Below are 26125 nucleotides of genomic sequence, written 5' to 3' on the forward strand. Positions count from 1 at the left end.
GAGGAATGGGAAAAATGTTCAGTCTCTCGATGTGCAAAACTGATAGAGAGACATACCCCAAGCGACTTACAGCTGTAATCGCAGCAAAAGGTGGCGCTACAAAGTATTAACTTAAGGGGGCTGAATCATTTTGCACGCCCAATTTTTCAGTTTTTGATTTGTTAAAAAAGTTTGAAATATCCAATAAATGCCGTTCCACTTCATGATTGTGTCCCACTTGTTGTTGATTCTTCACAAAAAAATACAGTTTTATATCTTTATGTTTGAAGCCTGAAATGTGGCAAAAGGTCGCAAAGTTCAAGGGGGCCGAATACTTTCGCAAGGCACTGTATATTACATGTGTGGTTAAAACCAATGGCTACTCCTTTACATCTCCAGTGTTCTAGTGACAAAAAAATAGTAATGCTGCATGGTGGCTTGTATTTCTCTCTCTTTCTCAGTGCTTTTGGCCAAGTAAGTTATAAAGGAGGTAAGTGGATTAAGGTAGTCTATTGCGGGTTTTGCACAAATGGTATGGATTTGCAGAGGCTAATTCATGGTAAAACTAAAGCACAATCCCTCGCAGTCACATTTACAATGCAGCAGTCACCCATTTAGATGATCAAACCAGACTGCATTGCTGTATTACCATTGAAGTTATATTTCAGGAGCTCATAGTGATCTTGCTGTAGAAGGATAGGGATTTTTGATAGCACATTGTTTTTCTGCTGGATTGTTCTTTCTGGGAACTGGCTTCTTTATACAGCTATAGCCATTCCATTTGATTAACAAGCTGTTGTCATTAAGCCTAAATCACCCATACCGTCTCTATTTAGCATGCATAGAACAGGCTGTGGGCTAGCTCTTTTTTGTTTTACAATACAGCTTCATATGCCAATATAGGCCATTATTTATTACTAAAATATCTCATTTTAGTCTGGTCCTAGTGATGAATACAGAGGAAGCTGTTGAAGAACATGTTCGTGTGTTTTTACATCGGATGTTGTCCATTATTGTTCAACATAAATGAGGTAGATTTTCAAAGTTCCTGATGAAGGCTAGAAATGTCATGATTCAGTTCATTACCTGTGATATGAAGGAGTGCCTATACACATAATATGAAGTGAAGCCTGCTATACATGTTTCTTCAAGCCTCTAGTCTTTCCTAGTACTGCTGTTGCTGCTCCATTGGACTTGCCTTCGTGATACCTCATGCGTTATCAATGGTGCAGATCAAGAAGTTGTGGAGAAGCACACTGTGGTAGCTTCATGTTGGTTTCATCCTTTTGTATACTGTACATGTCGTCCTTGGCATTCCCTATATTATTCTACTATTTTCCATGTACACACTTCTACACACTAATTCCTGAAAAAATAAACCAGGCCTCTTACAAGTGTAGTATAAGAACAGACTTGCAGTGTACAATGCACTAGTTATACCTTAGCTGGTCTTCTGTATTGGTAGTGGAGGCATTGCTACATAGTCCACAATCAAGCAACAAATCGTTACTTTAACTGTGATTGCCCCATGATGACAAATGTATAATCCTAGGACATACAATGTATAAACCAACAGAGAAATATCCCATGAAAGGCAAAGAAAGCTAAACAAACTAAATTAATGAACAGATGGTAGAATAGATGGTAGTTTCAAATGTCCGCATTCCCTGGCGTCATACTGTAGGGATCTATTCTTGTGTACTCCTGTTTTTTTTTGTAGCAGTAGTTGTTGCGTTTCCCATGTTCGATACAGTATCTGGAAAGCCCAAATGGTCACCATCTAGGTGTTATACACAACCGCACGCTAGAGCAGAAAACTCGTGGAGCGTCTGGTATCTGTTACTGTTGTCCAAGAAGGAAATGTCATCGTACTCCTTGGGCCGGCAACAGGGGCTCCTCTCCCTCTTTGAGATGCCTTTCCTCGTCCATTTTTCCAGTATGAGGTCGTAGTTGCGGCGGCTAGCATTACAGTTCCCGCTGCAGTACCTGAAGAGCAGCGTTTCGTCGCTGTAGTAGCCCAGACCCAGCTCACTGACAGTCACTTCCACCTCCCGCAGGGAACATGGCTTCGATGCTTTCTTAGCTCGTTTAGTCCTTTTGCTCTGCCGAGCCTCCTGCCTGGCCTCCTGCTGTGCCTTCTTCTCCACCAGAGTCCCGATCACCTTCTTCAGCTCCCCCTCTGTAAAGCTCTGGAACATGTGCATGACTGCAGAGAAGAGATGAAGAGATGGTGATATGCCAAAAGAATATTCAACCATAAGAACCGTACAATACATCTGTTGTAGCTATAGCATGGCTTGTGGTACAACGAAGACCTTTGAATGTCTGTGAAACCACAGTCTCAAACATGTCAGTTTGGAAAATAAAAATATAAAAGATATTCGGTTGTTGGTACAGGTTTTCAAATGATAGGAATGTGACAAGCTAACAGCTACATCACCTATACCTGTGAAATTTACTGGAACATACAGTGTAATGCTAGCTTTAGACTTTCCTTGACCCATTTTGTAGAGATTCATTGCAAACAATTGAAACATTTGAATCCTTGATTAGACCTGCATGGATCATTGGCTTGGTGAAGAATAAGTTATTGGTGGCTTGGTGAACAATAATCATCATTGAGCGTGGGTTTATCGCCAGTCCAGCTGCTAGCTATGTACTTGGCAGAGAAAGTAGACAATATTTTCTGCTGAGTCTATAGAAAGTCTCCTTTCAGATCATGTCAATTTGTCTGGTACACCTGTGGCTGAGTATTTGTGTAAACGAGGAACGTTGTAAATATTGTTCAACATGTTAAACATCAGCACATTTACACATTAAATCAAATTTTATTAGTCACATGCGCCGAATACAACAGGTGTAGACCTTACAATGAAATGCTTACTAATAAGCCCCAAACCAACAATGCAGTTAAAAAAAATATGAATAAGAATAAGAAATAAAAGTAACAAGTAGTTAAAGAGCAGCAATAGCAAGACTATATACAGGGGGAACCGGTACAGAGTCAATGTGCGGGGACACCACCGGTTAGTCGAGGTAATATGTACATGTGGGTAGAGTTATAAAAGTGACTATGCATAGATAATAACATAGAGTGGCAGTGGTGTAAAAGAGGGGGGTGGGGGGCAATGCAAGTAGTATAGGTAGCATTTTGATTAGATGTTCAGGTGTCTTATGGCTTGGGGTAGAAGCTGTTTAGAAGCCTTTTGGACCTGGACTTGGTGCTCCGGTACTGCTTGCCATGCGGTAGCAGAGAGAACAGTCTCTGACGGGTGGCTGGAGTCTGACAATTTTTAGGGCCTTCCTCTGACACCGCCTGGTATAGAGGTCCTGGATGGCAGGAAGCTTAGCTCCAGTGATGTACTGGGCTGTAAGCACTACCGTCTATAGTGCCTTGCGGTCGGAGGCCGAGCAGTTGCCATACCAGCCGGTGATGTAACCAGTCAGGAAGTTCTCGATGGTGCAGCTGTAGAACCTTTTGAGGATCTGGGGACCCATGCCAAATCTTTTTACTCTCCTGAGGGGGAATAGGTTTTATCATGCCCTCTTCACAACTGTTTTGGTCTGTTTGGACCATGTTAGTTTGTTGGTGATGAGGACACCAAAGAACTTGAAGCTCTCAACCTGCTCCATTAGGAGTCAATGAACTTCTTTCCCATGCCCAATGCATTTGAACATCTGATCCAGAACCTCATGCCATAGGGATTACCAAATACCAAATCAATTGTCAAAATATGAGGTAAAACTTTATAGAACACTGAGAATTTACTTTTGTGGTCAATGGGCCTGTAGAGATCACATCATGTTTATGCGTTGACAGCATCAACGGTATAGACAAATAACACCTTTTTATTAATTGAAAGGGATTAATTAATTGAAAGGGATTCCATGTTATGAGGCTATACAGTGTTTGTTTAATTTATTCTTTTTTTTTTTTTACAAACGATGGAGTCAAATATTTGTATATTTGGGGTTGATGCGATACGACAGTTGAACTAAGTTGATGAGGCATTTATAAGTTATATTCTTCAAGAATCAATGGGTATATATAATTCATTTAAAAGTCAAAAAATTGATGAAGCAATCACAGGTTACCCCTTTAATTACGTTTTCAGGTAATAAAAAAATGATGCTCATCTGTCTGACAATTCTGTTCTACTATGCCCCTTAGGGTCTGTTCTAAAGATAGATAGAGCTGTAATTAACAGTTCATTCTATCCCCTCCAGGACACAACCTTTACTTAAAAGGCTTTTGAAACACCAGGGAGCTTGTTAAACACTAAACCCTACCAACTCAGACACTGTAATAGCCCTGCTTTCGCTTGCTGCACTGACTGATACTGTAATCAATGGTGGTCTTGAAGCAACAACACTTCGTTGTTCTTTGCATTCACAAATTAAACTGAAAAAGCCCTTCCCAAAGTGATTTTTTTCCAAAATGGTTTGCGATTCAGTTGTTTGTATTGTGTGAAGATCTCCCCATGGCCTGGCAGTAGCATGAAAGATTATGTGATTAGGCTAGGTGATTAGGCTAGCAGATCTTACTCTTGACCTCGCCTAGAAAATCTCTATTGGATGATCTGAATAATGGTCTGAGAGTCATACTCTGAGTCCGGGCCAGAAAAAGGACACCAGATAGACATTTCGGGCTAGTAAAAATGACTTTGGAGAAATTCCCCTCAGTCACGCTCTGTTTGCAACCTACTTTGTGGTAGTTTGAAAATAGAATGCCCATCAGCGGATGAGAGATAACAAGAACCCTCAGTAATGCCCAGGCCAAAGCCAAAGGGACAGTGTGTAAGGACAGTGTCTTAACACAAGGCCAGGTGGCTCTTATTTATTTTTAATTTATTTAACTAGGCATGTCGGTTAAGAACAAATTCATATTTACAATGACGGCCTACCAAAAGGTAAAAAGCCTTCAGGAACGGGGGATGGGATTAAAAATAAAAATAAATATAGGACAAAACACATATCATGACAAGAGAGACCTAAGACAACAACATAGCATGGCAGCAACACATGACAACACAGCATGGTAGCAACTGGGGTTGCACATTTTGGGGAATATTCAGAGGTGGAAACTTTCCGTGGGAATTAATGGGAATATGTGAATTAACGGGAATATATGGGAATGAACGGAAATATATGCAAATTAATATAAATACCATTTAAAAATATACTTTTTTTTGCATTGGATATACAGTTGAAGTCGGAAGTTTACATAAACCTTATCCAAATACATTTAAACTCAGTTTTCCCTGTCTTAGGTCAGTTAGGATCACCACTTTATTTTAAGAATGTGAAATGTTAGAATAATAGTAGAGAGAATGATTTATTTCAGCTTTTATTTCATCACATTCCCAGTGGGTCAGAAGTTTACAAACACTCAATTAGTATTTGGTAGCATTGCCTTTCAATTGTTTAACTTGGGTCAAACGTCTAAGGTAGCCTTCCACAAGCTTCCCACAATAAGTTGGGTGAATTCTGGCCCATTCCTCCTGATAGAGCTGGTGTAACCGAGTCAGGTTTGTAGGCCTCCGTGCTCGCACATGCTTTTCAGTTCTGCCCACAAATTGAGGTCACGGCTTTGCGATGGCCACTCCAATACCTTGACTTTGATGTCCTTAAGCAATTTTTTGCCACAACTTTGGAAGTATGCTTGGGGTCATTATCCATATGGATAATACTTTTGTACCTGTTTCCTCCAGCATCTTCACAAGGTCCTTTGCTGTTGTTCTAGGATTGATTTGCACATTTTGCACCAAATACGTTAATCTCTAGGACACAGAACGCCTCTCCTTCCTGAGTGGTATGACGGCGGCGTGGTCCCATGGTGTTTATACTTGCGTACTATTGTTTGTACAGATGAACATGGTACCTTCAGGTGTTTGGAAATTGCTCCTAAGGATGAACCAGACTTGTGGAGGGCTACAGTTTTTTTCTGATGTTTTGGATGATTTCTTTTGATTTTCCAATTATGTCAAGCAAAGAGGCACTGAGTTTGAAGGTAGGCCTTGAAATATATCCACAGGTACACCTCCAATTGACTCAAATGTTGACAATTAGCCCATCAGAAGCTTCTAAAGCCATGGCATAATTTTCTGGAATGTTCAAAGCTGTTTAAAGGCACAGTCAACTTAGTGTATGTAAACTTCTGACCCACTGGAATTGTGATACAGTGAATTATAAGTGAAATAATCTGTCTGTAAACAACTGTTGGAAAAATGACTTGTGTCATGCACAAAGAAGATGTCCTAACCCGACTTGCCAAAACTAAATTTTGTTATCAAGAAATTTGTGGAGTAGTCGAAAAATTATTTTTAATTACTCCAACCTAAGTGTATGTAAACTTCCAACTTCAACTGTATTTACCATATCGTAGAGACAGAAACATACACCTTTAACCTTATCATACGTAGATATAATTGCAAATGATTAAATCCTTCCAATAGAAATTTTAAAAACGATTTAGTTACAAATTGAACTTTAATTAAATGAGTTGACTCTTCACATGGTGTCACATTCACTGTCTTCAAACCCCCTGTCATAGACGAGCCAAGGCGCAGCGTGCATGTAATTCCACATCTTTTAATAAAGTTAAACTTTCACAAAAAACACACTTAAACAGAAACCAAATGTGACGCAACCGTGGCACACACAAACACACACAGAAAATAAATAATTACCCACAGCATTAGGTGGGAAAAAAGGCTGCCTAAGTATGATTCCCAATCAGAGACAAAGATAGACAGCTGCCTCTGATTCTGAACCACACTTGGCCAAAAACAAAGAAATAGAAAACATAGGAATGCCCACCCTAATCAAACCCTGACCTAATCAAATAGAGAAATAAAATGTCTCTAAGGTCAGGGCGTGACACATGGGATGATTTCATTGAACAACAAAAGAAAGGGAATATTGAGTGATCCCAATGACCCATCGCATCTCCCAAAACCGTTTTCAACATGCGTCTGTAAAATGATATTCCAGAAACTAAAGCTTTGGTTGTCTTCCTCTCAGGCTTCCATGTCTTCTCCCTGGACCTTCTCATTGTCCTCCTCTTGAACATCAGACTCCGAAGCCTCATCTTCATTGTCACTTTCCAACCTTGTTGATGATGGCTCGTTGTCAGGATCAAAAAGCCTCAAATTTGCCCTGACGGCCACTCATTTTTCAACCCTTGTATTGGTCAGCTTGTTGCGTGCTTTGATGTGTGTGTTCCCTAACAAGGACCAGTTGCACTCTGAGGTGGCTGATGTTGGTGTGATTTGGAGGATGGAGGCAACAGGGGAAAGTGCCTCAGATCCACAAAGTCCGTTCCACCAGGTGGCTGAGGAGAGATGTTGGCACGACTGCCAAATTGTATCTCCATCCCGAAGCCCTTGCTTGGAAGTGTACTTCGCCAGACTGGAAATAACCTTGCCCTCATCCAGGCCAAGGTGGTAAGACACTGTAGTGATGACACCATAGGCCTTGTTGATCTCTTGACCAGACAGGAAGCTCTTGCTAGCATACTTGGTGTTCAACATGATCGCTGCGGCGTGTATGGGCTTCAGGCAGAAGTCTTCACGCTTTTTGATGTATTTCAGAACTGCAGTTTCCTCTGCTTGGAGCAACAGTGAAGTGGGCAGGGCAGTACTGATTTCTTCTATTACATCTGCAAGCAGAGACTGAACATCAGACAGGATGGCATTGACTCCCTCAATCGTGCAACGGCTACTGCTATAGGTTTGAGGAGTTTCAGGCTGCTTACCACTCTCTCCCAAAATACATAATCCTGGAGGATCCTCTTGATGGGGGCTGTCCATATTGGCAGACTGTGATATGGCCATTTCTTGGAGAGACTCCTTCCCCTCCAGGAGACTGTCAAACTTGATGACAACACCACCCCAACGGGTATTGCTGGGAAGCTTCAATGTGGTGCTCTTATTCTTCTCACTTTGCTTGGTGAGGTAGATTGCTGCTATAACTTGATGACCCTTCACATACCTTACCATTTCCATGGCTCTCTTGTAGAGTGTATCCATTGTTTTCAGTGCCATGATGTCCTTGCGGAGCCAATGGGTGTGATGTGAGGGTAGGACTCCTCCACTTTAGACCAAGCAGCCTTCATGTTCGGCAGCATTGTCTGTCAAGGGTGCAAATACCTTCTGTGGTCCATGGTCATGGAGATGATGTAGTTAATTAGCTTTATCTGTACAGGTAAACTAATAATGGCCCCCAAACAAAGACTGGTTGATAATTATCTAATTTACTGTAGACACATTTTAACACATAAAAAGTGTACATTCCCTTGACCGCTCTCCACCATAACGTTTTCTTTAGTGACCATTGAAATATGCAATCACATCAGAGCTTTAGCAAGGGTCAATCAGAACATCTAAACCAATCAGAACATCTGGACCAGAATGGTTGGTGACTGAAGATTATGGTTTTGCTTACATTCTGTCAAAATGTTGCTGATGCCATCTGTCGACCGCGCTTTGCGATGAGGTCCGATCAGGGAGGAAGAAGAGTTGGAGGAGGAGATGGAGGCGGAGGCGGAGTCTGATGTCCGCGGTGAAGACCAGTCCCAGGAGAGGAAGTGATGCGGCGGGGTGGGAACCATGATTCTAGTGAGGAAGAAGGAGAGTGCTGTACCACAAAGAGTGAAGGCGATGGTGGCACACTTCCATAACTTCATCTTAGAATGAGCATTGACATTCTGAAAGACAAGGAAACACAAGGGAAGAGGTTAGGGGGGACTGTTTTTACTGGAACACCCACAATGATGAAAGCACAGGAGTGACGGGACAAATACTTCATGCAATAAATGGCAAATACAGATGCTTAGTTCCATAGTATCACCCATGTACAGTGGGAATGGCCTCTTGTTGGCACAGGTGCCTCCATTTCAACAGATCTCATTCTCAAAATGTTATCACAAGTGTTATTACCATCAACAAAATACTTTGTCCCTCTGCTCAGGCCATTCTGCAATGACTGTTTCACAGGTGTGGATTGTCAGATGTGCTAAGTGTGGATTTGCCCAGATACTCTATGTCAACACACCTGTGTTACTCAATTCCGGCAACCCATGCATGAAGTCTCTGAACGCATTTATTTATTGTTTTTATGTTTCAGTATATCAAAAGTGAGCAGAGAATAGCAGTCAGCGTACAGCTTGTGTAAACTCCCTCACAGAGCTTGCCCTTATTGTGAGCATGGATGGGATTCTCCTCTGGCATAGTGTCAAGCCCCAGATGAAAAGTCAATTACTAGCATGGTAGCCATCAGAGGTCTCTCATTCCACCACAAGATTACAACTGGAACGAGATCAATCTCCCATTTGCAGTACAGAGACTTGTCAGGTATGTCTGTGTTTGAAGAGACAGCTTTGAATTTACAGTGGTTCTCACGTAAGCCTGCCATGCTTTAGTTTACAGAAGATACTCATCGCGCAGCGTTGAGAGTCACAAGAAACACCTAAAATCTGTCATCTTGAAACTATCTTGAAATTGTTCCTTAAAAGATCTGAGCGATAATAATTTTCCACAATCTTCTAGTTTGCTTTGCGAGGGATTGACTACATAGTAATGGTTTAAACTGAACTATGCAGCAAGAGACTCTGTTTTATTACTTATCTACCCAATAGTGTTTTATCGGCTTCACAGCTTGATTTAGGCTCCCATTGTTGTGGGATCTCTCAGTGATGCTTCTGTGTGTAATCAATATTGTCTCACCCACAGGAGGTGGGGATAACAGGCTCGTAGTAATGACTAGAGCAGAATGGTGTAAAAACACATGGTTTCCAGTTATTTGATGCCATTCCATTTTCTCCATTGTTATGAGCAGTTCTCCCCTCAGCAGCCTACTGTGGACTCTCACCATATTACTTATTATGTTCTGCGATATTGTTTCTGAAGTCTCTTTTAAAGGCCCAGTGCAGTCAAAAACATGATTTCCCTGTGTTTTATAAACACTACCATTCAAAAGTTTGGGGTCACTTAGAAAATGTTCTTGTTTCTGAAATGTTTCTCAACATTTTTGTCTATTAAAATAACATCAAAATTATCCGAAATACAGTGTAGACATTGTTAATATTGTAAATGACTATTGTAGCTGGAAAAGGCTGATTTCTTATGGAAAATCTACATAGGCGTACAGAGGACCATTATCAGCAACCTTCACTCCTGTGATCCAATGGCACGATGTGTTAGCTAATCCAAGTTGATCATTTTAAAAGACTGACTGATCATGAGAACCATTTTGCAATGATGTTAGCACAGCTGAAAACAGTTGTGCTGATTAATGAAGCAATAAAACTGGCCTTCTTTAGACTAGTTGAGTATCTAGAGTGTCAGCATTTGTGGGTTCGATTACAGGCTCAAAACCAGGAACAAAGATCTTTCTTCTGAAACTCGTCAGTCTATTCCTGTTCTGAGAAATGAAGGCTATTCCATGCGAGACATTGCCAAGAAACTGAAAATCTCATACAACACTGTACTACTCCCTTCACAGAACAGCGCAAACTGGCTCTAACCAGAGTAGAAAGAGGAGTGGGAGGTTCCGGTGCACAACTGAGCAAGAGGACAAGTACATTAGAGTGTCTAGTTTGAGAAACAGATGCCTCACATGTCCTCAACTGAGAGCTTAAATAGTACCCGCAAAACCCCAGTCTCAACGTCAACAGTGAAGAGGCGACAGTATATTTCTACACTATGATGCTGGAATAATACTGAGAAATTGTTTAAAAAAATATGATAATGCCCTTTCAGTGTATGGTCGGTTTGAAAAGACCTCTAGAAATGTCTGCCTGTTTCGGGCGGGTTGGACTTTTGGCCCGCCTGGTGACATCACAGTTAATAGACGGGAAGAGAATTCCAAACCTAAAATTGGAATAGTTTTCCTTATTTCAGTTTATGTCACAAAACAAGCAATGTAGAGGATGCTGAAAGAAGGATGGCTCATAGTAATGACTGGAATGGAGTGGATGGAATGGTATCAAACATGTGGCTTTCATATATTTGATACCATTCCATTCACTCCATTCCAGCCTTTACAATCCATTCCAGACATTATTATATTCCATCCTCCCCTCAGCAGCCTCCATTGGTGTAGAGCACATGTCAAACTCATTCCACGGAGGGTCGAGCGTCTGCGGGTTTTCGCTCCTTGCTTGTTCTTGATTAATGAATTAAGGTCACTGATTAGTAAGGAACTCCCCTCACCTCGTTGTCTAGGTCTTAATTGAGAGGAAAAAACAAAAACCAGCAGACACTAGGCCCATGGAATGAATTTGACACCCCTGGTGTAGAGTCATTGTACCATCTAACCTCTATGAAATATCTTTTCAATAATCAAAACGATTGCATTTTCAGAAGTTTGGAGGTAGTGTACAGAACCAAAAGTAAAATACGCAAAAACGAAACTTAAAAACGGGACGCATAGAATTAACGCACATAGAACAGATCTACCACTTCTGAGACTTATTTTCATTGAGAATTACATATCTATAACTCGCATTTCTATGCGAATTTGGTCAGGTTGCCCAAAAAGTTACATATTGCAGTATTAATTGAAAAAAAATCACAGTAACATACTTAATTGTTACCAATTAATGATTTGATATTGAGATAAAAATGGCTGCATTGGGCCTTTAAGTGTTTGGTGTTGTGTTGCATGCCACCATACTGTGATGTGTCTGTCTTGAAGTATAACCTGTTCGGCTTTAGCCAAATAGCATAAGCCAATATGTGCACAACAGAAAGCATTTGAAAACACCACTACTGTTCAGCAAGGCAGACATTTCACCATAGGCCTACTGCTAATCACATGGCCATGAATCTCAGCACTAATTTTCATACCTGGACTTGGACTCTATCTAATTGTCAGTGTGGACAGCAGAGGAGGCTGGCGGGAGGAGCTGTAAAAGGATGGGTTCATTGTAATGACTGGAATAGAATAAATGGAATTGAGTCAAACATGCGTTTTCCATATTTTTTATGTGTTTGGTACTGTTCCATTTATTCCATTCCAGCCATTACAATGAGCCCGTCTTCCTATAGTTCTTCCCACCAGTCTCCTCTTGTGGACAGTAGACGTGAAGCTAAGCAGAACAATCCTGTTCCAGACACCAAAGACCCTTGACCTTTTCACTACTTTATGTTTGTCTGCTCACGCACCGGTGTTTGTAATTGTTTTCCCATGCAAATACATGTATGTTATTGTACCACATTTTACTTTCCACGTTCATTCCCACACTTTACCATTAACAGTATCAGTTGATTCAGATCCCTCCCATGTTTGAAATCTGTTTTTGTTTGTACGGGGCGGGGAAGATGGTGGGGTGCAAAACATTTCTCCAGATCAGGAAATGGTAAACTGACAGTGGCTGAGGACATATCCAGATCAGCTCTGTCAAAGTGCTTTGCCAGACTGGGGGTGAGTGTGTTGGCCTCTGTAGGGCCTTCATCAGAGCCTGTGTTTCTGTCCCTCTCTGTAGAGTGGCCGACTAGGAGGGAAAACATGGTTGGAAGTGAAAAGATCTGCTTTACAGTTTCTGGCAATACACACCGGTTGTTTGCCTTTTACTCAGAGACACTATCGACTGGCATCGACAAACGTCTTTGAAAAGTCACTAATAGTCACTAAAGTCACTATTAAAACATTCCCCAACCAGAAACCGTGGATTGATGGCAGCATTCACCCAAAACTGAAAGCGCGAACCACTGCTTTTAATCAGGGCAAGGTGAACGGAAACATGACCGAATACAAACAGTGTAGCTATTCCCTCCGCAAGGCAATCTGTCATGACTTCCTCCGAAATCGGTTCCTCTCCTTGTTTGGGCGGCGCTCGGTGTCGCTGGTCTTCTAGCCATCGTCGAGCCACTTTTCATTTTCCATTTGTTTTGTCTTGTTTTTCCACACACCTGGTTTCAATTCCCTTATTTACTTGTTGTGTATTTAACCCTCAGTTCCCCCCATGTCTTTGTGTGAGACTGTTTATTGTAATGCTGTGCATGTTCGCCGTGAGCGCACAACAGGTTATTTTTGTGCCTATTTGTCTTGTTGTTCTGGATGCCTTGGTTTTGCTTAATAAATCTCTGGTTATTACCCAGTTCTGCTCTTCTGCACCTGACTTCTCTGCCACCAATTACGCACCCCGTTACACAATCAAATAAGCTAAGCGTCAGTATAGAGACAAAGTAGAGTCGCAATTCAACGGCTCAGACACGAGAGGTATGTGGTAGGGTCTACAGTCAATCCCGGACTACAAAAGAAAAACCAGCCCCGTCGCGGGCCACGACGTCTTGCTCCCAGACAAACTAAACAACTTCTTTGCTCGCTTTGAGGACAATACAGGCCACTGACACGGCCCGCTACCAAAACCTGCGGGCTCTCCTTCATTGCAGCCAACGTGAGTAAAACATTTAAACGTGTTAACCCTCGCAAGGCTGCAGGCCCAGACGGCATCCCCAGCTGCGTCCTCAGAGCATGCGCAGACCAGCTGGCAGGTGTGTTTACGGAAGTATTAAATGAATCCCTATCCCAGTCTGCTGTTCCCACATGCTTCAAGAGGGCCACCCTTGTTCCTGTTCCCAAGAAAGCTAAGGTAACTGAGCTAAATGACTACCGCCCCATAGCACTCACTTCCGTCATCATGAAGTGCTTTGAGAGACTAGTCAAGGACCTTATCCCTTCCACCGTACCTGACACCCTAGACACACTCCAATTTTCTTACCGCCCCAATAGGTCCACAGACGACGCAATCACACTGCCCTAACCCATCTGGACAAGAGGAATACCTATGTAAGAATGCTGTTCATTGACTACAGCTCAGCATTTAACACCATAGTACCCTCCAAACTCGAGACCCGGTCTCGACCCTGCCCATCTCCCTATCCACATCGACGGGCCAGTAGTGGAGAGGGTGGAAAGTTCCTCGGCAGACAAACTGAAATGGTCCACCCACATAGACAGCGTGGTGAAGAAGACGCAGCAGCGCCTCTTTTAGACCTCAGGAGGCTGAAGAAATTTGGCTTGTCGCCAAAAACACACAAACTTTTACAGATGCACAATCGAGAGCATCCTGTCGGGCTATATCACCGCCTGGCACGGCAACTGCTCCACCCACAACCGTAAGGCTCTCCAGAGGGTAGTGAGGTCTGCACAACACATCACCGGGGGCAAACTACCTGCCCTCCAGGACACCTACACCACCCGATGTCACAGGAAGGCCAAAAAGATCATCAAGGACAACAACCACCCGAATCACTGCCTGTTCAACCCGCTATCATCCAGAAGGCGAGGTCGGTACAGGTGCATCAACGCGGGGACCGAGAGACTGAAAAACAGCTTCTATCTCAAGGCCATCAGACTGTTAAACAGCCATCACTAACATTGAGTGGCTGCTGCCAACATACTGACTCAACTCTAGCCACTTTAATAATGGAAAAATGGACGTAAAGGTATCACTCGCCACTTTAAACAATGCCACTTTATATTATGTTTACATACCCTACATTACTCATCTCATATGTATATACTGTACTCTATACCATCTACTGCATCTTGCCTATGCCATTCGGCCATCACTCGCTCATATTTTTATGTACATATTCTTATTCATTCCTTTACACTTGTGTGTATAAGGTAGTTGTTGTGAAATTGTTAGGTTAGATTACTTGTTAGATATTACTGCATGGCCAGAACTAGAAGCACAAGCATTTCGCTACACTCACATTAACATCTGCTAACCATGTGTATGTGACAAATAACATTTGATTTGATTTAATGGTTTTACTGTCTTGTAAATAGAAACATCCTGTTTTGGAGTGGTTTTTTTGGTAGTCAGATACTAACAGTCCCATAGATCATCTCCTGAGGACTTACACAGCACGCTCTAAAGGATTACTCACTAATATGTAAAGCACTTGGCAATGCTGCATGCATTGTAACTGGCACATAGGGAAAGGAGTGCGCTCATAGAAAACAGGCATTCAAACAACATAACGTGTTCCTATTCATTTTCATCCATACCACACTATTATATTATAGGCCTACTATATTCACAATGCCATGGTCTGATCTCCCTATTTGAGCAGTAGGCATGTCAATTTCCAGCAGAAACGTGATTCATTGCGATGGTATTATTTTGTTATTACATTACATTATGGCCACAGCTTTCTTTAGAAGTTGCTCATGGTTTTGTGTTTCTGTACAGCACTGACACACAGGAAATGGTGTGGTAAAGCTAGCTAGACATCATAGCCACAGTACCAGTCTCTTTAGCTAACATTCCACTTGCCACTCCTTGTCATTGACAAATGTCAATTTGCCATTGCCTTGACTTTGGCAATAGCAAGGAGTGGCCAGGAGTGGAATGTTAGCTAAAAAGACTGGTACCTGGACTAAACTAGTCATATCCTCTGTTATAACGGCACAATAGAGTCATAACCTCCATATTGGGCATGACCTACAGGTCTCAGTGGGAGAAAGGGTATAAATCCAGATACATCAGCTTTTGTGCAGCATAAGTGCAGTGGTGTCGGCTATTCTGTGTGGTGCTAGTTAGGAAGAGAGCCAATGGTGTACTTGCCTAAATCTGAGACACTGAATGGGTCTTCTTCTAATTTGAAGTGCCTGATGCTTTTTACTGCATTGAAGCTTGCAGCCCGTCTGTTTTATGTCATTCACTACCATGCATTCTAAATCCAGCATGTACACGGTCGTTCACATGCGTTACACCCCATTTTGTTTGATTTGGGCTTTAGCCTGACAACATTGCTCACGTCGCGTGCGTGAGCGTTGCAAAGTAAATATACACATACATGTTAGTTAATCATTGCGCGCGCCAGCGAGGCTCTGCATGTCCAGGCGCTAAAATAGAAGTTGGTTCTATTTGTGGCACTCAACGCACTGCAAGTCCTGCTTCTCCCATCTCCATTGTTTTTTTAGGAGCATATACCCATGTGCCAACTCCTAATTTGTTTTTAGGAGCATATACCTACGTGGGTGATTGAAAAATTAACTGAGGTCCACACTCAGTTCATCTTTGTCGTTGCCAACTGCCATATAAAGTCCAAAGAAGAAAAAGAAGCCTGAAAGAAGGAGGAGAGACGATGAGAAAGGAATTCGGGTTGACCGTTTTATCTGTGGATTAATTGTAGAGGACCTTGTGCATTTCAGGTAAAATAACAACCCAAAGTTTATATACCAGGACAAATTAGCTAGCAACAGCAAGCTATCTAGCTAATTGTCATAAATGTTTAATTATTTTTGACCTGTCCCCAAATTAATATAATTGGTTCAGAGTTTGTTTTGATATTACAACCTGCATGTCGTGTCTCCTGATCGTGTCTGGTGTGGGTGAACAAAATCAACTTGTGCGCAATGGCGCACCCATGCGGTTTGGTCAGCATGTGTGCGTCGCAAAATAAATGTACACACATCACGAGCATCTGCATAGCCAGGTGTTAAAATAGAACTTGGTTCTATTTGTGACGCTCAACACGTTGCAAGTCCTGCCTCTCCGATCTCCTCATTGGTTTTTAGGAGCATATACCCACATCGATGATTGAAAGTTGAACTGAGCTCCACACTCCAGTACAGTCGGTAGTGGTAATGGACCGTAAAGTTGGTTACCAACCGCCAAATAAAGTCCTAAGAAGAGGAAGAAGCCTGAAGCAGGAGACATTACTAGAAAACAAACATTTACCCTTTTAAAAGCCAAGTCAACAAACAGATTACCGACCATTTCGAATCTCACCATAATTCTCTGCTATGCAATCTGGTTTCAGAGCTGGTCATGGGTGCACCTCAGCCACGCTCAAGGTCCTAAACGATATCTTAACCGCCATCGATAAGAAACATTACTGTGCAGCCGTATTCATTGATCTGGCCAAGGCTTTCGACTCTGTCAATCACCACATCCTCATCGGCAGACTTGACAGCCTTGGTTTTTCAAATGATTGCCTCGCCTGGTTCACCAACTACTTCTCTGATAGAGTTCAGTGTGTCAAATCGGAGGGTCTGCTGTCCGGACCTCTGGCAGTCTCTATGGGGGTGCCACAGGGTTCAATTCTTGGACCGACTCTCTTCTCTGTATACATCAATGAGGTCGCTCTTGCTGCTGGTGAGTCTCTGATCCACCTCTACGCAGATGACACCATTCTGTATACTTCTGGCCCTTCTTTGGACACTGTTAACAACCCTCCAGGCAAGCTTCAATGCCATACAACTCTCCTTCCGTGGCCTCCAATTGCTCTTAAATACAAGTAAAACTAAATGCATGCTCTTCAACCGATCGCTACCTGCACCTGCCCGCCTGTCCAACATCACTACTCTGGACGGCTCTGACTTAGAATACGTGGACAACTACAAATACTTAGGTGTCTGATTAAACTGTAAACTCTCCTTCCAGACCCATATCAAACATCTCCAATCCAAAGTTAAATCTAGAATTGGCTTCCTACTTCGCAACAAAGCATCCTTCACTCATGCTGCCAAACATACCCTTGTAAAATTTACCATCGTACCAATCCTCGACTTCGGCGATGTCATACAAAATAGCCTCCAATACCCTACTCAACAAATTGGATGCAGTCTATCACAGTGCAATCCGTTTTGTCACCAAAGCCCCATATACTACCCACCATTGCGACCTGTACGCTCTCGTTGGCTGGCCCTCGCTTCATACTCGTTGCCAAACCCACTGGCTCCATGTCATCTACAAGACCCTGCTAGGTAAAGTCCCCCCTTATCTCAGCTCGCTGGTCACGATAGCATCTCCCACCTGTAGCACACGCTCCAGCAGGTATATCTCTCTAGTCACCCCCAAAACCAATTATTTCTTTGGCCGCATCTCCTTCCAGTTCTCTGCTGCCAATGACTGGAACGAACTACAAAAATCTCTGAAACGGGAAACACTTATCTCCCTCACTAGCTTTAAGCACCAACTGTCAGAGCAGCTCACAGATTACTGCACCTGTACATAGCCCACCTATAATTTAGCCCAAACAACTACCTCTTTCCCTACTGTATTTAATTTTAATTTATTTATTTTGCTCCTTTGCACCCTATTATTTTTATTTCTAATTTGCACATTCTTCCATTGCAAATCTACCATTCCAGTGTTTTACTTGCTATATTGTATTTACTTTGCCACCATGGCCTTTTTTTGCCTTTACCTCCCTTATCTTACCTCATTTGCTCACATAGTATATAGACTTGTTTATACTGTATTATTGACTGTATGTTTGTTTTACTCCATGTGTAACTCTGTGTTGTTGTATGTGTCGATCTGCTTTGCTTTATCTTGGCCAGGTCGCAATTGTAAATGAGAACTTGTTCTCAACTTGCCTACCTGGTTAAATAAAGGTGAAATAAATAAATAAATAAATAAAAAATCTGTGTATTAATTGTCAGAGTAGAGAAATATGTGCATTTCAGGTAAAATAACAACCCAATGTTTATATCCCAGGACAAATTAGCTAGCAACAGCAACTAGCTAGATAAATTGCCATAAAAGTGTAATGCTTTTTGAACTGTCCCCAAATGAATATAGTTGGTTCAGAGTTTGTTTTGATATTTCAATCTGCATGTCCTGATCGCTTCTGGTGTGGGTAGACAACATCACCCACCTTGCAATCTGAGCAGAGGCATTGAATGTTTTGAAACTATTTACCCATAAACGTAATGTCTTACCATGTTCTGACCATATGCATTTTAAGGGGATTATTTTATAAACACTTCCTCATATGCCATTGAAATCAGTAAGCTAATTTTCTCATGTTCTCAACATTCTTTTGTTGTCTAGTAGCCAAAGACACCATCCTAGTCATATTAACAACCCATGCAGTGAGCTTTGGAGAAGTGTTTTCCTGCTAATTGCATTTTGGAACATTCGTGCTTATAGCATATAGCATTGATGCACTTGTAATGTGAATAAATAGCCTAATAGTTTATCAACATGTTAAGCTAAATGTTCTTATCTGTTGCATCAGCCTCATTGCTTTAAAAAAATGTTTTGGTGTAGAGTGGTTGTAATAATTTGTGATCCATCCTCCCACAACTGTCCCAGAGTCTGTTTGGAAAATGTATTTATTGCACAGAAAGACAAGCTGGCTGTCACCTCCTGATCTGGTTCACCTGTCCTTGTGATTGTCTCAACCCCCTTCAGGTGTCGCTTATTATCCCAGGTGTATATATTCCTGTGTTTCCTGTCTCTCTGTGCCAGTTCGTCTTGTTTGCCAAGTCAACCAGCGGTTTTTCTTGCTCCTTTTTCCCCAGTCTCTGTTTGTTTCTAGTCCTCCTGATTTTGACCCTTGCCTGTCCTGACTCCGAACCCGCCTGCCTGACCACTACCTGTTCTGACTACCAGCCTGCCTATCCTCTTGTAGTGTTTTGAACTCGGATCTGGTTTCTGACCCCTGCCTGGCCTGACCGTGAGACTGCCTATCGTCTGGTACTGTTTGACGAACTCTCGCCTGTCCCCGACCTGCCTTTGCCTACTCCCTTTATAATAAATATTGGAGCTCTACCATCTGCCTCCTGTGTCTGCATTTGGGTCTTGCCTTTTGCCCTTATACTGACCAATAGAATAGGTACACTTTTGTAATATAGTTGATGAAAAGTAAAATGTGGTCAGTTCTAACATCTTCAATATGCGCCTCAATTCTATAAGAAAGACATGCGCCATTGCATCCCAGATGTGTCTGTCTGTCTACACTAGTAGCCTACTTCGGAGCTTGCATGCCTTTGAGAACCCGATCACGTGACGGGCATTGGCTAATAAGAATTTAGATATCTAAGAGAGCAATGTGAGTGAGGTGCTTCAGAGCAGGGCAAATTATTTGTATTTATTTATTCAAGTTTTTTACAAAAGTAGTCCACTGGGCCTTTACAACTCCCGTATTAGCGGACCGATATAGCCGTCTGCAGATCAGGAAATGTTCTTCTCACAAAAGTAGTGCACTGGGCCTTTACTACTCCTGGCCCCAAAATAAATCAATCTGAACCAAACATAGACACCTGTTATTGGTTCAGATTTGGTCCGGACATAACCAAAAATCTATGTCCGTGGACATTGAAATGTGTATTTATTTATTCATCCATTATTTTACCAGGTAAGTTGACTGAGAACACGTTCTCATTCGCAGCAACGACCTGGGGAATAGTTACAGGGGAGAGGAGGGGGTGAATGAGCCAATTGTAAACTAGGGATTATTAGGTGACCATGATGGTTTGGAGGGCCAGATTGGGAATTTAACCCCGGTGTCCTGGCTTAACACCTCTACTCTTACAATAAGTGCCATGGGATCTTAAATGACCTCAGAGAGTCAGAGTTTTGGAGTTATCCTGAGCCTATTTGCAATGTGTTTACATGTCGGGAAATGCACAAGTATTTGATTTTTTCGCTATGATCAGCTCCTCAAATGTATGGATACAAACTTGAACCCACTGATCATGGTAAAATAAGGGTTAAATACATGTATTTGTTTAGATTTAACCCACGGGGTGAAACTATGAACAGCAGTTGTCCAGACATCATCCATTCCATATTGTCCATTTTACTTTGACTTCTCCTGTTTTAAGGATATGTTACTGTTAAGATGTCAGCACATTCATTTTTGATTGGGCACCATTTAGGTGAGGCTATTTAAAATCGGAGAAACCTGCATGATGTAAAAAGTGTCTGTCTCATTACATTGTTATACATTTTATCTCCAGCCTGTAGGCTACAGAAAAAAGCCCACATACATCTGCTACATGATTTATGTTAGATCATTATTTTGACGGAAAGTTGGTGGAGTGAGGCAGCGATGGAGCTCTCCAACAGTACCCTGGAGAGATGCACTGGGAATGGACAAGCTAAATATTTTGTGCCCGCCTTTGATAAAGTAGGCACTGCTTATCACAGGGCGGCATCAGCACTCACCTAAAAATCTCATATGCCACTGGTTGAGAGAAATTGTCATTGTTTTGGCACAGAATTATGTGAATTTTTATGTTGTTGGAGGTAAGTCTTGATCAGTTTCTCAGAAAATGCTACCCTTTTCAGTCTGCCACTATAGGCGGTTGCCTAATCCTGCTTAATGAGAAATTGCATGTATTAGTGGATCGATATAGCCGTCTGCAGTGCGGGGTACATTTTTTTGTCACAAAAGTAGTGCAGCCTCAGCTCCAAGTGATTTTAATTTTGGAAATCTGTTCCAAAGTATTCCCACAATAGAGAGATATTGTGATCTTATACAAATGTAAGCAAAGTTTGAAATGATGTTTTATTCAAATATGATATGTTTAGTCTTCTTGAGGTAAATTTGCAGTCTACAAATTTGTAGTTATGTTCTGGCCCCCTGACCATCCTCTCAAGAAAAAGTGTGTGTGTGTGTGTGTGAGAGAGAGAGAGAAACAGCTTGTCGAGCCACTCGTATTTCATTTTTTAAAGTGCATTCTTCTATAATGTATTTTTTAAGTTGAGTTCTTCATCAACTACTCCACTGATATCAAGGAGAAGGCATTCTTTTCTCATGGCGACCTTTTGTATATCAAATGAGCAGACTACAGTGAGACAGGAAAACAACTAGGGTTATTATTCATAGACCACGTATCCAAGGACACTACACCCTGTCCCCTCACAAGGAGACAATTCAATTCACAAAGGAAGTTTTGGAAAATAAGCTGTAACTTTAAATGTCAGGCTTTATACATTTCTATTCCCAACCCAAAGGAAACAAAATCAATCAACTTTATGAGTATTTATAGAATAATTCCAAACAAACTAAAATAAACCAAATTGTTCTTACTCCTATAGTCAAGTAGGTGATTCACATTTGGTACAGATCCACAATGTTCCAAGGCCACTCTTCCTCTATAGACATTCACAGGCCTCAACAACAATAGAGACTAATTCAGCCCATCTGTCTGTCTCATATAGTGTCCGTTTGTGTAATTTACGTGCTGTAATCACTTGAGTAAAAATACATGGAGACGTGATGAAGTGGGGTCTTTCAGTAACTAATAAACAAGTGTATGAAGGGGAAGTAAATCACTATGGGAGTTGTCCATACATGCAACCTTACATCATCAACTCAACTCTACAATGATCTGCTCATGTGCAGTGCAAGTCCCTGACATACAGTAAATTAAAGTATTGCAATACAATGACATGAAAGCAAAAGTAGGTCTCACAAAAAAACTATTCAGAATAAGGATTACCCCATATTTGAATTCTAGGACATCGATGTGCACATGCCTTGCTCTTGGTAGAGATAAACCACAAGCATTGAGCTTTTGTCACACAATCTGCTGTTTAGTGCTTTACAAATTGGGATTGATTATGTTGAGGTGTATCACTGTGAATGGTGCACAATGTTTGGGCTGGCTACTAGGGTCTATTCCATGGATCAATTGCAATATCATAAGAAAACCTCTAAAGAGTAGGAAGATTCCAAGTGCAACAAGATAATCAAATGTACATGTACAGTGATGTCCACAAGCTTTGGTCCGTTCAGGGTTAAATGTTAGGAGGAGGTGGAGAAGCATGCATAAGGGGACCCCAGATGCAGTCAATCACTTGACACACAAGGTTCAATTGCTACAGTAATGTGAATGGCTGCACGCCTCTACAGAAGCACGATCATTTAGATCAAAGGTGAGCAAGGTCACCTCTGTAACTCAGCGAAACTCAAGCCAAAAAGACTCAAACTCGACACACTACACCGAGAACATCACAGCAGGAAAAGTGATTCGGTACCTACATTTTCTCTTCCCGAGAAGAGAAGGCTTGGGCTGAATTCTTAATAGTTCATGTTATTGTACGGTCAGTTGTCTTCAAGGCCTAATAGCAGGGCAACAGGGGAGCAGCATATAGAGCAGAGCATGGCTCCCAAGATCAGGCCTGGATTACAACTGCTAATGCCTCACAGTTTATTTCCATCACGTGGGCTGCAATTTACCCAGCGTGGCTGGAGGGAATCACCACCTGGAGGTGTGGGGATGGAAGTGGGGGGTAATCTGTTAACCACATCATAGCTTTGATATAGGTAAGGATAACTGGTTTCCATTATGTAGCCTACTATTAATGCAATTCATTCACCACATGATGTCTCAGCCAGAGAGAGGGGTAAAGGTACTTTGTCAATATTAGAGATTTGAGGCATTTTGAAAGAGGACTAGATGGAGGGCATTGACCACAGCTCCCATTATATGTGGTGCAGGTCAGGGGAAATACCAGTAGGCTCCCAAGGATGATATTCCTCCCAGAAGTCAACTCTGTCTTGTAGGGTGACTCATGTTCAAGTCTATTTTTCACATGCAAATGTACAGTGAAATGCTTAAGCTGCAAGCCCTACTCAGCAGTGCAGTATTCAATATCAAAAAGTATAACTAATTACAAAATAAGAATTCAATAAAAAACACGACTAATAAGAAATAAGAGAGGAAGCTAGATACAGGGTCAGTGCCAGAACCAAATTTACAATGTGCAGGGATACTGGAGTATTGAGGTACACAGTGGGGAGAAGTATTTGATAACACTGCTGATTTTGCAGGTTTCCTACTTACAAAGCATATAGAGGTCTGTAATTTTTTATCATAGGTACACTTCAACTGTGAGAGACAGAAACTAAAACAAAAATCCAGAAAATCACATTGTATGATTTTTAAGCAATTAATTTGCATTTTATTGTATGACATAAGTATTTGATACATCAGAAAAGCAGAACTTAATATTTGGTACAGAAACCTTTGTTTGCAATTACGGAGATCATACGTTTCCTGTAGTTCTTGACCAGGTTTGCACACACTGCAGCAGGTATTTTGGCCCACTCCTCCATACAGACCTTCTCCAGATCCTTCAGGTTTCGCGGCTGTCGCTGGGAAATACGGACTTTCAGCTCCCTCCAAAGATTTTCCATTGGGTTCAGGTCTGGAGACTGGCTAGGCCACTCCAGGACCTTGAGATGCTTCTTACGGAGCCACTCCTTAGTTGCCCTGGCTGTGTGTTTCGGGTCGTTGTCATGCTGGAAGACCCAGCCACGACCCATCTTCAATGCTCTTACTGAGGGAAGGAGGTTGTTGGCCAATATCTCGCGATACATACATACTGTGCAGTCGTCCTGTCCCCTTTGCAGAAAAGCATCCCCAAAGAATGATGTTTCCACCTCCATGCTTCACGGTTGGGATGGTGTTCTTGGGGTTGTACTCATCCTTCTTCCTCCAAACATGGCGAGTGGAGTTTAGACCAAAAAGCTCTATTTTTGTCTCATCAGACCACATGAACATCTGCCATTCCTCCTCTGGATCATCCAGATGGTCATTGGCAAACTTCAGACGGGCCTGGACATGCGCTGGCTTGAGCAGGCGGACCTTGCGTGCGCTGCAGGATTTTAATCCATGACGGCGTAGTGTGTTACTAATGGTTTTCTTTGAGACTGTGGTCCCAGCTCTCTTCAGGTCATTGACCAGGTCCTGCCGTGTAGTTCTGGGCTGATCCCTCACCTTCCTCATGATCATTGATGCCCCACGAGGTGAGATCTTGCATGGAGCCCCAGACCGAGGGTGATTGACCGTCATCTTGAACTTCTTCCATTTTCTAATAATTTTGCCAACAGTTGTTGCATTCTCACCAAGCTGCTTGCCTACTGGCCTGTAGCCCATCCCAGCCTTGTGCAGGTTTACAATTTTATCCCTGATGTCCTTACACAGCTCCCTGGTCTTGGCCAATGTGGAGAGGTTGGAGTCTGTTTGATTGAGTGTGTGTCTTTTATACAGGTAACGAGTTCAAACAGGTGCAGTTAATACAGGTAATGAGTGGAGAACAGGAGGGCTTATTAAAGAAAAACTAACAGGTCTGTGAGAGCCGGAATTCTTACTGGTTGGTAGGTGATCAATCCGGGCGCATTTCATCCGGACGTGAAAATACTGCCCCGTCACCAAGAAGTTTTAAAGTCAGGACAGCGGAGTCCCAGAGTCTTCTTTCGAAAACGTCTGAAACCCTACCTCTTTTGAAGAGAATCTGAAATAACTCTCACGGCACACCCATACAGTTGCCATACCAGACGGTCATACAAGTCAGGATGCGCTCGATGGTGCAGCTGTAAAAGTTCCTAAGGATCTGAGGGGCCATGCCAAATTGTTTCAGCTTCCTGAGGGAGAAAAGGCACTGCCATGCCTACTTCATGGCTGTGCTGGTGTGAGAGGAACATGATAAGTCCTCAATGATGTGGACACCGACGCTCTCGAACCCTCTCCACTGTGGCCCGTCGATGTGGATGGGGTGTGCACCCACCCCTGTTCCCTGTAGACCACAATCAGCTCCTTGGTCTTGCTGACGTTAAGGGAGAGGTTGTTGTCCTGGCATCACACTGACAGGTCTTTGACATCCTCCCTATAGGCTTTCTCACCACCGTTGGTGATCAAGCCTAACACCGTCATGTCATCAGGAAAGTTAATTATGGAGTTGTGCGTGGCCACACAGTCGTGGGTGAATAAGGAGTACAAGAGGGGACTAAGCACACACCCCTGAGGAGAACCCATTTTGAGGGTCAGCGTGGTGGATGTGCTGTTGCCTAATCTTACCACCTGGGGTCGGCCCGTGAGGAAGTCCAGGATCCCGTTGCAGAGGGAGGTGTTCAGTCAGAAGGTCCCGAGCTTGATGACGTGCTTGGAGGGCACTATGGTGTTGAACGCTGAGCTGTAGTTGATGAACAGCATCCTCACATAGGTATTCCTCTTTTCTTGGTGGGAGCGGACAGTGTGGACTGCAACTGAGATGAAGTCGTCTGTGGATCTGTTGGTGCAATATGCAAATTGGAGTGGACCACGGGTGTCTGGGATGATGCAGTTGATGTGTGCCTTGACCAGAGTGCTACAGGGCGGTAGTCATTGTGGCAGGATGTCTTGGAGTTTTTGGGAACAGGAATGATGGTAGTCAGCTTGAAACATGTGGGGATTACAGGTTGGGGTTATGTCCATGGACACCAGCTAAGTAAATGAGCCTCTGGGGGGGGGTCTAGTGTATATTAGATAACAACTTGAAGAAACCTCTGTTACTGCTGCATACCGTTGTTGGAAATTGTTATATAAATAGCACTTTATCAGTTCAGTTCCTGTTAAGATAAAATGGCATTTAGCAGTTTTAGGACGTTGCAGGTGCTTA

At 42.5% G+C, this 26125-nt stretch overlaps 1 protein-coding gene across 1 annotated transcript in view; it reads right to left on the reverse strand.

The window, feature by feature from the left end:
• Positions 1–269: 269 nt before the first annotated feature.
• The window catches only part of LOC116373966 (neurturin-like), a 36493-nt gene continuing 10637 nt past the window's right edge, over positions 270–26125 (reverse strand). The window contains exons 2-3 of the mRNA XM_031822593.1: positions 8425–8686; positions 270–2185 (exon numbers count right to left, since the gene is read on the reverse strand). Coding sequence (XP_031678453.1) covers positions 1767–2185; positions 8425–8665 — 660 coding nt within the window. The 5' untranslated portion in view covers positions 8666–8686 and the 3' untranslated portion in view covers positions 270–1766. The remainder of the gene's footprint in view (positions 2186–8424; positions 8687–26125) is intronic.

The sequence above is a fragment of the Oncorhynchus kisutch genome, linkage group LG4, assembly GCF_002021735.2.
Source record: "Oncorhynchus kisutch isolate 150728-3 linkage group LG4, Okis_V2, whole genome shotgun sequence".
Taxonomy (NCBI): Eukaryota; Metazoa; Chordata; class Actinopteri; order Salmoniformes; family Salmonidae; genus Oncorhynchus; species Oncorhynchus kisutch.